General features: G+C 37.3%; 1 protein-coding gene across 1 annotated transcript in view; it reads right to left on the bottom strand.

The window, feature by feature from the left end:
- WDR70 (WD repeat domain 70) overlaps window positions 1–13,369 on the bottom strand; it is a 320,082-nt gene that overhangs the window by 146,454 nt on the left and 160,259 nt on the right. Inside the window, exon 10 of the mRNA XM_036736844.1 lies at window positions 5,863–6,037. Coding sequence (XP_036592739.1) covers window positions 5,863–6,037 — 175 coding nt within the window. The remainder of the gene's footprint in view (window positions 1–5,862; window positions 6,038–13,369) is intronic.

Raw genomic sequence — 13,369 nt, 5'->3', positions numbered from 1 at the left:
TGGTCAAGTCATTTAACCCCAACTGCCTTAAACAGCAAAAAACAGGTTTTTTAGGAACTCACAATGCATGCATCATTAAAATGGAATAAAATGAAATCACAAGTTGTTTTTACTCATCTTAAAAAGTTATATTGTGTAAAGAAGTTTCCTAAGTCTCCCCACCAACAAAACAACTTATCAACTGCATAAAAAATCTTATATCATAGTCCTCATCACATTTGACCATGTATTATTTAGTTATCTGCTCCTGTTTCATCCCTTCTATATTCTCTAAGACTATAGTCAGATAGAGTCAAATATAGTTGCAGACAAGTGCCAAACTGCACTGGGGGTGGGAATTTCCTTATCCAGGAGTTCCCTACACCAATGAAATCAATCACAAGTTCAGTTCAGAAACAGACAGATGAACTGTGCATCTCCCCCACTTCTTCTTTTCCCACCTGGCTGCACTCTTTTGTACTTCGAGAACCTCATCACCCTACGAGATCACATCACATCATGTGTCATCATTACTCTCTGCCCTTGGGACCCCTCTGATTGGAGAGTGGAGTAAAAAGGTCCTCCCCAAATCTCCATTTAGGGAGGGTGCCCAGGGCTGCCGCCTCTTCATTTCCTGCACTCCTTCAGACCTCTCCATCATTCTTTCCCTCTCCCCCTTCTCCATGCCCCCCCATCCTTTTTCAGCTTCCTTTTGTGTGCTGTCTTCCCCCATTAGATTATAAGCTCCTTGAGGACAGGGACTGTCTTTGTTGTATTTGTATTCCCAGCACTTAGCAAAGTACCTGGCATATAGTACGTGCTTAATAAATGTTTACTGATTTCTTGACTGACCACTGTCCAGGGCAATATTTTGCACAATATATGCTTAGCATCTGTTTAGAGTAGTTTTATCTTTGTATCCCTGGCAAAGAGCCTTATTCAATAAATGTTTACTTGGTAAGCATATGCAATATTATACAACAGCATGACTATTCCTGAGCATCTATTATTGCTACTTATAGAGTAATAAGTTATTTTGAAAAATATGACTGTACACTTTAATAATTAACTCATCCTCTTCCATATCATCAAGAACATAAGAAATATTTCTATTCAGTTGGATAATACTGCACTGTAATAGAATATATGCTCCTCAAAGGCAAAAAAAAAAGGTGTCACTTTTGTATTTGTGCCCCTAGTAAGCAGCACATGGTAGACACTTAATAAATGTTTCTTGATGGCTTATTAATAGTTCAACCACTCCCAACTGTTAAAAATGCTAATAGCATAACATTTGCTTGTCTTTTAAAGCACTTCACCTCAAAAATTTAAAATGCTCACTCTGAGATATATTATTAGCCTTGCTGAGCACATCATCTGAGTTTTCTTAATAAGTGAATACATCAAATTGATAGACCTTTGCCATCAAAACACAAGAAATAAACTCAAGCAAACCACCCCTTTTAAGAAGGAATGGTTCTTTCAGAGTTAGAGAATTTATCAGTTGTGGGCAAAGCTCTATTTCTTAAAGAAATTCTATTCTACTCAATTACTGTACTGTAGGACTGGATCCAACATGAGTATTATAGATACATACTGGTCTTAAATACTTACACCTAAATGATACAAAAATAAATTATACACTAGCATAATTTGTTTCCTTGGCTGATGCAGGGGAAAAAACTGCCATGTTAATTCCCATAAGTCTTTTATGTTTCATTTTTAGTCAGTGTTTCTCTGAGGAAGATTTATTATTGTCAGAGTACCAAGCTAGTAGTGGATTTCTTTGTTTTTTTCGGGAATCTATTTTCAAATCAAATTGTATTTCTTCTTAGAAATTTCCGCTCCAAGTTTTACTTTCCTTCTCCATGCATGTATATATGCAAGCCAATGAAAAAGAAAATTAATATGATGAAAGGAGTATGTGCTTTATTTAAATATATGACACTGAAGGAAATAAAACTTCAATGATAGGCATGAAAATTCCTCCTGATTATACAGTATTAGAATGAAGGGATTTTATAACTGGAAGGTACCAGTAGCATACCAGGTATGCCAGTGCTTCTTAAACCGTGATCATGACCCCATATGAGGTCATGAAAAATTTGGCAACAGTAAAAGGCTTTTGAATGTGCAATGACCAAAAATTAATTAAATTAACTTTTAAATTTTAAAATTTTAATTAATTTAATTTAATTTTAAAATACAAATGTACAATGAATCTGAGGTGTTTCTGGCAGCACTTGTCCATGTTGCATCATGTGACTTCACTGTAGCCTTGGTTCTGAACACAAAGCACTCTCACTTTGCACTGTGCATCCCGTCACGCCACACAACACCAATGGACTCTGCCAAAACGCAAAAAGTGGTCGCTAGAGGAAAAATGTTTTAGAAGCCCTGCTCTATGCTACTTTTCTAGTTAAATCTACACATGTAGCCACCATAGAAGATGGAAGAGCACTGAAGCAGTGTGATATTCCCAAAAGAAAGCTCAAGCTGGAATTGGGCCACTATTTTCCTGGCTTGCCATTTATTGCCTACGTGACCTTGCCAGACATTTAAAAACTGTTTTGGGCACGAATTTCCTTTCTCATCTGCAAAATGAGAAGGTTAAATGAGATGAACTCTAAGGCCTCTTCTAGCTCTAAATTTGTAAGGCTAAGAGCATATGAAAGAGGATGTGAAATAAGCGGCCCAGAGGTACTGGTTCTGAGAACCAATGCAAAAATTGTAAATACATCCCAACATGAAAGCTACAGCTTGGCCCATTTATAATAGGATAGCTTTATTTAATAAAAGTGTTTAAGAAAATGATTTTGAACATCATCAAAGTTTTAAGTCGGAAAAAGAAAACAAGCAACCTAGGAGATCTTCAGGAAGATAAGACAAAGTCCATTTTCTTAGGGTAAGGAAAAGCACAGAAGCGAGGGGAGGGGAGCACAATGACCATGTCCAAAATACTTTTGGTATTTTCTGTTTGTCAGCTATTTTTATTTCTGTTTTTATCTCTATTATAAACGCCATAAAACTTTTTAACAGCACAGAGATTTGAGAACCCCTACAAAGTGTAAACTTTGTTTTTACAGAACAATAAATTTTTAAGTGACTGGCTTTCATCGCTTCTATGTACTGTTCATTTAAACACAGTACTAAAATATTAAGCTTTCTTCTGTAGCTTTAAGAGTATTTAATACATTTAGTATTTGACATACACATCTGCCTTTCCCTCTGAACCTGAAAATGCACTTGATCAGAATACCAACAGGTGTTTATAAAAATACATAGAGATGATTAATAATTATTTTAAAATATGTCCACAGTACCACATACTGTTGGTGTCATCCATAATTCCCAAGATAGGCTTATAAGTCCATGATAGACCATATAAAATTAAGGCATTCATCTATACATTATGAATATACCAAAATGAAAGCATTGTAGATATTTTTGCAAAGTATTATTTTTACTATTTGACTTTACTTCTATATAATCACATAGAAGTAATTAATCACATAAAATTAATTACCCTACCATGACAAGTTTTATAACATGATGAAATGAAAAGGAATCTCCTAATGTCACTTAGGCTAACTGCTTTCAGATAGGGTACATGTATTCATAAAGGAATATATATTAAGTATAAGGTAATAAGGAGAAGGCATTAGTACCTGAAGAGAGCTGTAGTTTTTTAACTAAAGTTTGGTGAATAAAGTTTAAAATTACTTTTAACTAAATTCCAATATAGATAGTACTTTTAAATCATCATATTTTACTATAGGTAGCATTTCATCTTCTTTGTTTTTTGTTTTTGTTTTGCAAGCCAATTGGGGTTAAGTGACTTAACCAGTCACACAGCAACTAAATGTCGAGTATCTGAGGCCACATTTGAACTCAGGTCCTCCTGACTCCAGGGTAGGTGCTCTACCCACTCTGCCACCTAGCTGCCCCTGGTAGCATCTCATTTTAATGAATAACATTTAAGATTCAATCAAAAAAACATTCTGAGTGCCTAGTTCAAAAGAAGATTATAATCCACTTTCCTCCAATAGTCCACTGTTAGTACATGTGAATGATAAATTATGGGGGAAATGCTGTATAAAGGATGTACAAGGCATGGTCCTTGTCCTCTACGTGAGTGAACTTAGATAAAATGTCTTTTTTCTAGATGATGATATGAACAGTGACTACAGCTTGCATATATATGTGGCCAAAAAGACGAAAATGAAATAACAGCAGTTTTCAAACTACACACATGTGAATGTGGTCCTTTGGTTAATATCTATGGAAATGATGCAAAAGTCTTAATAAGTATCTGAAGCAATGAGGTAACCATTTACAGGTAAAATGCAGACAGGCAGCAGGTATTGTCAGACAAGCAATGGAAGAAGATGGGAGTCTGAACCCTGGCTTCAACAATGAGAAGCTGTGTGACTTGGGAAAAACTCCTTAAGTTTTCTGAGTCTTACTTCTCATCTTTAAAATGGAGACAATAATACTTACACCACAGAGTGGCCGTGAAAATGCAATGAGATAATGAATATAAAACTGTTTTGTAACTATAAAATGCTATTTTAATGTATGATGTTATAATTAGAATCACATATGTCTCAGTAAAAAAGGGCAGCTCTATTCTTTGTGGCTTAATAAATTTGATCTGGCATTTTAGAGCTTAATAAATTCGATCCGGTATTGTAAATAAGACAAAAACTTGGGCACTGGATAAAGTTTTCAGCTTTCAGATTTTTACATTTAAATGATGGCCTCTGAAATGCTGCATGTCAGCTATACTGATTTCTTCCAAAGAATGAATATTTTCTTTGTTGCACTTTAACAAAAAAATCAATCAGTTGCAAATGTTTTCCATTTTATTGTTTCTCACTTGCTGTGATATACTTCATCTTTACAGTATCCAGGAACAAAAACGAATACCACAACAGATGATCACACTCTTCATTCCCATCTTCTAATCCAGCTCTCCCCCAACTTCCCTCATCCTCTGTGACACTCTTAAATCCTAACTCCCATTTCCTGGTGTCTTCTCTCATTGTATCTCACTTCTCCTACCCAGCCCTACACATACTCATCTCACATCACTTCTAAATCTGTACCCCATTTTATTTCTAACCCTATCCTCACAAGACCTACTCAGTTCCCATGGTTCAAATTCTCTCCCTTCCTCTTCAGACCTCACTACTGTAAGAATCAGTCTCTAAGCTAAGTCACATAGAGCAAAGCAGGGATAGAACACAGCTTAATTCATCACCCTAGGGTTGAAAAAAGTTCCAGTGACTACACACAAGAGTAAGGATTATCTCCAAATCACTGGAGCATCTGTACAATCTCCCTTTCTCCATGGTCATGTGCTGCTCCCAACATGGACCCATAGCTCTCAGTCCCCTTTGGATGATAGCCTACTTTCAATCTCTTCTAGTTCTGTCTCTTAAAAATCCAAGGTACTATGGCAACGTAGGCCAAGATTATTCATATAATGATAAAAGTAAGAATGGGAAAATATACCTCTTTAATAATTTTGGGTATTCCATCAATAAAGGCAAGAATATTTTTAAGTATATTTTTAAATGCTCTGTTAAGTCACGCCATAAATTTTGTCATATTTCTCTCTTTCAAAATCTAATTAAAACCAAGAACTTCAAAGTGCTTTTCTAAATTTGTTAAAATGCTTTACTGTTTATAAATGGCGGGTTGGAAAGTTTGTTGAAATGCTGTTTACTGCAAAAGGTCCAATGTTTGATCAAGTTAACACAGGTTTCAATTTAAACTAAACTCAGGAAATTCACCTTCATAACATTTAACATTGTGTTTGTCTTATTAAGGTTGTGATCTTTAAAAAAAAAAAAAGCAGATTTAAATGTCCTTACTTACACTCATATTTCTGTCCCAGATCTGGATGCTTCCATCCTGACAGCCAGCTGCAATGAGCTTCCCATCTCTACTGTATGTACAAGTGGTTGGAATTACTTTTTTCCCCTGAACTGTTCTTGGTTTAAACACACTCTTGTGCTTCTTATCATTGTCCACATCCCAGGTTCGCACAGTCCTGGAAATGGAGACAGAATGTTTCATTTACAAAAGAATTAAGCATAGAAAAAGGAGGAGTTCACATATACTACTCAGAAAACTTTTAAACAGTGAATTTGACATTTTATTTAAAAACTAAAATTAAATGTGCAAAGGTGGAGAGGAGTGACTTTGTTTAGAAAGTAAGACTGTGTGAATATCATTATGCTGTTCCCAGTCCTCTGACAAACAGCTTAAGATTGACTGCAACTCCAGTGTGTTTCCAAGGTGTTTTACAGTTTATTTAACTGATTCCTGAACACTCAGTTCATTGCCTTTCTGATAGACAAAAGATGTAACTCTAATCTTTTTTGCTTGCCTTTTATCTCTTACATATTAGCTCCATGAAAGGCACTACATGCAAAAACACCACCACCACCACAAGTAGGCCGGTGCTGATTTATTCCTTCTTAGTATGGCCATATATCAGAGGATGATGATGGTAATGATGATAACGATGATTACGATGATAAGAATAATATTAATAATAATAGTAGCTTACATTCATATGTTACATTAAGGTTTCTGAAGGTCTTTAAACTTATTATCTCCTTTTATCCTTACCACAACCCTGGAAGGTAGGTGCTATTAATGATCCACATTTTTTTAGAGACGAGGAAACTGAGACAAACAGAAGTTAAATGATTTGCCCGGGGTCACACAGTTAGTCTTCAAGGACAGATTTGAATCAGGTCTTCCTGACTCAAGGTCCAGTGCTCTATCCACTGTACCACCTAGCTGCCTACATCAATCTTGTCTATAAACTGGGCCAATAATATTCATGAGGTGCTTTCTTTGAAGTCTTCAGCTGAGAAGCCCCTCATATAGTCACTATTTGGCTTCCTGGAAAGCTAAAATAACACTAAAACATCAAAACTAACATTTAACAACCCCCAGAATCTCTACAGCACATCTATGTCATTAGTATACAAATCAAGTGGGCAGATTATCAAAATTGGGGTCAGGAGGGTGAACTGCTAGCCTTGCAAATCCATGTGTAAAATAAGAATTCACGTAGAGTTTGCTAGTGACAATGTGATTTTACTGTTCTGAATCCCTGAATCAGTGCCCAAAAAACGGATGGTAGAGTGTGAGGCCATTAGGTGTCTGTCAAAACATTTTATGTTGAAGTGCATGTATTTTGAAAGCTGGAATGAAATCTGGTCTTATAAAATTAAAACTTTCATAAACAAAGATTTAAAAATAGAAGTATGATCTTCCCAGGCCTTTCTGGCCACAAAAAGAAAACATGGAAAAGACAAGAACAAGATACAGGTGGAATCATTGTACTGCCTCAAGCACAAATGTTTTCTGTCTTAAAGTTTTGAGTTCTTTCCAGAAAAAAATTCAAAAAACTTCTGGCGGCATCTACTGCCTAAAAGCATCTCAGCTTTTGGCAGAAGTCAAGGAAAGCATTAATTTTGTATGGAAATCACTTAAGAGATAGTGGTTTAATTTTTCTCCAAAGACTACACAAATAATTTCAGTGATGTAAGAAATAAAATTCACTGCCTCCTCTACCATAACAAATGCAACCAAGAAAGCCCACAAAAAGGACTAAATACTGATGAGCAAGTGAAAACTCCATTTTAACTCAGAGGGCCTAGATCCAATTCAAATAGGTACTTACTACCTCTAAGGCCTCAGGCAAGTCACCTCCTTTGTGTTCCAGTTTCCTCATTTGTAATAAGAGGGGGATAAACTGCATGACATCTAAGGCCTTTGCATCTCTAGAGTATATGATTAGTTCCAATGAGGACAAATAGTCCAACTTTCTATCATGACCCATACACAGAACTGCTGGTAAAGTCAAACTCCCCTAGAGTTCCTTTATATTTGCATGCCTCTCATGATCTTCAAGATGGTGAGGAATTCACCATGCAACCCCCCACTCAAAAAAATGTTGCTGCTTCAATTATCCATAAACAATAAACAGAATAGAACAAGTTCTATTCTAATATTTAGAAATTTGCAAATGTTTTAATTTTGGCACAAAGATCTTGAGATATCCAATCAGAGCCTTTCAAGCCTTATAAAAATGTAAAAACAATAAGGATTAGATATTATAAATACATTTTAATAATTTATTAAATCCATTAAAAAGATTAATAATTAAAAGTCACTGGGGAAGAATTTATCAAGGAAACAGATGAAGTCAGAAGATGAGAAAGATTTTCTAATTTCAAATTTTTATGTCAACTTCCCCTTTTCTTTTAGAGGATCTGTGACTTTACTATGTGGAGTCTCTCCTTCACGAACACAGAGAAACTTCTCAGTAGTTGCTGGTATTAAAGAAATTCATCTCCTGATAGCCAACCTGTTGAACCTTTCCAATTTGTTCTGTTAAGTTTGGATTCAGTCAAAGGGCCACACTTGACGACCTAGAGGGCCACATGTGGCCTCGAGGCCACAGGTTCCCCACCCCTGATGCTAGACTCTTCTGAGGGTAGCATTCCTTTGCTGGGGCCTGCTACAGCACCCAAAAATAGTCAAGATGGTCATCAAGAATTCAAGGCAAAGGCCACCTCTATGCCACAAGATACATAAAAGTAGGTCCATGATGGTCCACCAATTTTCCTATCCCACAAAAATTACACGATGTCAGAATAAATACCCTATGATCCTAATCCATGTCCTTCCACAAAGCTGACAAAAAGGCATGAAAGACTTCTTTCAACGTATCACTAAAAGGTAAACTATAGCTACAGAATTCTCCTGATATGTCAAGTCTAGTAATCCCGTCCAAAAAAGGAAATGAAATTTTTACTTGGGTAAAAATTGTTCTTAATAAAGCACTGCTGACTGTGATCACAGCTTCCTTTTCTAGTTGCTCACAAACCATCGTTTTGATTGTATCTTCTGATCAACTGCTGGGAATCAAAATCAAGCACACTGTCGTATGGTCTGCAGATTCCATTCTCTTCTCTTACTTGAAAACAGGGTAAAGAGTTCCCTTTTTCCAGTCTTGAAATACCTCTCCTAGTCTCCATGATCTTTCAAAAATCACTGACAGTATATCAGCAATCACATTTACCAGTTCTTTCCACACCTTTGGGTCTGGGGATCCTGATCTTCCCTTATAAGTGTCAAAATACATATGATTCTATGTTAGGAATTGGAGTCAAAGATCATGCTATATAACTTTATGCTTTGCTGATCACCTCAGAAGTTTGACCTCAGAAGATCAAATTAACACTTTTCTACCAACATTTGAGAAATTCACTGCAGTCACTGAGATGTTTTACTTCTTAAAAGCTTGTTCACAAGCACAGAAAGAACCATTAACTCTAACCCTAACCCTAATTAGCTATGAAACATCAGAGAACATGTAAAGAAAATACTCACATGCTCAATTATTCTTGTTGATGGTCATAAGTAAGAGTAAGTACATGGTTTTAATAAATGATGCTGGAATTGAGTTTATATAAATTATCTCATTTACTCCTCATAACACCCCTACCTAGGACTTTGCATAATCAAACAATCTACAAAGTGACAAAAATATCCCGAGTTACTACCAACTTAGCTAAGAAAAAAAAAAAAGGGGTGGACAGGAGATATCCTTGAACAAGTTCTAAGTTAAAATAACAAATGCTGTTTGGTAAGACAAACAGATTGTAGATAAGTGAGATCCTTACTAAGAGCCTAGTTGGCTTGTTCAGGTCCTGGGCCATTCTGGAGACTCAAATTTCCCCTGGTGACAAAATAGCAGACACAGAGTTACTCTTTATGTCCAACAGCCTGAGTCATAACTACAGAAATGACAAGAAAGGAGTCAGAGGAACGAAAGAATGAGGAAACACTATTTTCTGGGCAAAATTATATCCATTGCTATTTTCTATTATTATATTGTTCATGTCTATGAAAGATGAAGTACACAAGAAAAAGAACTGAATACATTCATAAGCAAAAGGGCTTTCTCATCAAGACATGTAATTTACTTTGGAATATTAATCAATCAATTACTAAACATTTATTAAGTGTCTACTATGCACCAGACACTGTGCTAAGTGCTGGGGATACAAAAAAGGGCAAAAGATAGTCCTTAACTTCAAAAAGTTTACAATCTAATAGAGGAAACAACAAGCAAACAAATATATTCAGAAAAGCTATATACAGGAAAAACAGGAAATAATTTTTAAAAAGGAAGCTACTGAAATTAAGAGGGGTTGGGGAAGACTTCCCGTAGAATGTGGGATTTTAGATCAGACTTAAAGGAAGCAAAGGAGGGCAGCAGTCTGAGTGGAGGAGGGAGAGCATTCCAGGCATGGGGGACAGTTAAAGAGAATGCAGGGAACAGAAAAAAGGAGTGCCTTGTTTGTAGAATAGCAAGAAGGCCAGTGTCACTGGATCAAATTCTATGGGGAGGATTAAGATGTAAGAAGTTTGGGAAGATGGGAGAAGACTAAGTTATGAAGGGCTTTGAGTGCCAAACAAACCACCGGCCCATCACATTGTCATTCCCACTACAACTACCTTTGCTCTGGTGCCCTCTTCTCCTCACTGGTGACCCCCTTCCCAGTACTGCCATTTTAGGAAGGACCTCAGCCATGGTTCACTTCAATCACACTCTAACCTTCTCCAAACTCTACCTCTCTCTCCTTGACTACCACATTGCCCCTGATGGTAGCCTTCCCCCAAGCTCACTTTCTAGCATCCCATCAGAATGGAAGCTCCTTAAGGGAAAAAACTGTTAGTATTTGCAACCCTAGTGCTTATTACAGTGCCTGGAAGGGAAGACGTGAGATATAACTGGAAGGGTAAGTTGGACTCAAACCATGTTGGACCCCGAATGCCAAACTAAGAAATTTGGCCTTTATCAGGAGTCACAGGAGAGCCAAGTCTTTAGGCTTAGGAGTAATCTGAGTCGACCTTCACTTTAGGAAGATTAATGTGTTAGTGGTATATGATATATTTGAAGAGGGAGAAACTAGGCATGAAGAGAAGTGACTGTTTACTTCCCCTTTCTTTCTTTTTCTTTTCTTGTCTTTTTTTTTTTTGGTACCTCTTGCATCAATAATGATGGTCTGGAATCATCCCAACTTTTAAACAGATGCATATACCATAGAACATATATCACCAACCCTATTATTTCACCTGTGAATACAGGTACATAAAAGCAAATTCTTAAGCTCTAAAAAGATAGTGGGAAAAGAGTAATATATTACTTTCAAAAATTAGATTTTTCAGTTCTGGGTATGTGTTTGTGTATATATGTGTGTGTGTGTGTGTGTGTGTGTGTGTGTGTGTATACATACACACACACATTATATATACATATATATGTATATATATGTATGTATGTATGTGTATGTGTATCTTTAAATGTATCCATGTTAAGGAGCATGTAAACATGATTCACATGCTTTGCTTCTGTATGGCTAAGATAAATTCAAAAATGAACTTGAAAATAATAAAGAAAATATACTTGGGCTTTATCAATAGTTATCCTATCAGTTGACAACAACCATGTTGAAAAATTCTGGCACATGAATGTAATACAATATTGCTTTTCATAAAGACAATTTCTAAAAAACAGTCGTTTAGTACAATTTTGTTCCCTTCCTTGCAGAAGTGGAAGACTAGGTGTGGCGTTAGATATAGAAATACAGCTAGAGATAGAGACGTGTGCATGTGTATGTATGTCAGCATATACATACATATATACATACACATATATATGCACACTTTTAAGTCAGTCTATGTGTTGGCTGGTTTTGCTGAGCTTTTTTTATTATAAAGGTTGGCTCTCTGAGTAGAAAAAGTGTAGGGGGGTATATATTCAGAAATGAAAGTGACATAAAAACAAAAGACATCAATACAATTATTTTTTTAAACATATTATGGGGGCAGCTAGGTGGCACAGTGAGTAGGGCACCAACCCTGGAGTCAGGAGGACCTGAGTTCAAATCCGGCCTCGGACACTTGACACACTTACTAGCTGTGTGACCTTGGGCAAGTCCCTTAACCCCAATTGCCTTGCCTTCCCCCTTCAAAAAAAAAAAAGCTTAAAAAATAAATAAAACCTATTATGAGGGGGCACAAGGCAATTGAAGTCAATGTGTCAGTGTCAGGAAAGGTCAGGCAACAGTTAACAATAAACTCAATCAGATAACATTATAAAATGACCACTATCAGATAGCATTAGTAAAAATATAGTATCTATAATATGGAGTCATACTTTAGAATCAACACTGGCAAACATGTACAAGATTGTGAATGATCACGATGGTGAAGGGACTTGAAACTAAGGAGGAGGGAAAGAAATGTGAGAGAAAGAGAGAGAAGGAAAACATGGGAGAGAGATAAGACAACTATTTTCAAATATCTGAAGGGCTATCATGTAGAAGAAAGATGATGTGTGCTGAGCTGCCAGGAGAATTAGGAACAATGCAAAAGTTAAAGGCAAAGAGATTTTGGCTCAAAATATTTTTTTAAAAGAAATCTTCCCAAATAATGGAGCTATCCAAAAATGGAATAAGCTGCTTTGTTTGGGAATAAGGTCCCTATTGCTAGAAGTATTCAATTTAACAAAATTCAAAAATTCAATTTAACAACCCTTTCTTAAGTACCTATGATGAGCCGTGCACAATGCTAGATCCTGAGGACAAAAAAAAAACAAGCCCTTGCAACACGTACATCAAAAATAAAATGTAGGGGGAGTGGAGCCAAGATGGCGGCTGGTAAGCAGGGAATAGTGTGAGCTCTGTACCGAGACCCTTCAAAAACTTATAAAAAATGGCTCTGAACCAATTCTAGAACGGCAGAACCCACAAAACAGCAGAGGGAAGCAGGGCTCCAGCCCAGGACAGCCTGGATGGTCTCTGGGTGAGGTCTATTCCACACGGAGCTGGGAGCTGGGAGCTGGGAACGGAGTGGAGCAGAGCCCAGCCTGAGCGGCATGGGCCGTCCAGACCAGAAGCCTGGCGGAGGGGGCCCTAGCGCCCTGATTCAGTGAGCTGCGGCAGTTACGAGACTTCTCAACCCACAAACACCAAAGACTGCTGAGAAGGTTAGTGGGAAAAGCTGCGGGAGTGGAAGGAGTTCCCGGTTCGGCTTCCAGCCCCAGGGGCAGCGGAGGTGGGGCAGCTACAGCTGTTGTTACTTCCAGCTCCAGGCCCACCTGGAGGGAGGAATTAAGTGGCGGATCAGAGCAGGGGTGCACAGCCTGCCGAAGATCTAAGCCCAGTTCGGGTTGGGGGTTCTTGAGGAAGGAGCAGTGCTGGTGTGGCAGAGCTGGCACCTCCCCCCCAAAGGTGGAACATAGAACTCTGTAATCTACAAGCAGTCATACCCCACTGAAAAACTCAAG

This window comes from Trichosurus vulpecula, chromosome 1, assembly GCF_011100635.1.
Source record: "Trichosurus vulpecula isolate mTriVul1 chromosome 1, mTriVul1.pri, whole genome shotgun sequence".
Classification (NCBI taxonomy): domain Eukaryota; kingdom Metazoa; phylum Chordata; class Mammalia; order Diprotodontia; family Phalangeridae; genus Trichosurus; species Trichosurus vulpecula.
Note: the sequence above shows the minus strand (reverse complement) of the source record. Positions and strands in the feature narration are given on the sequence as shown.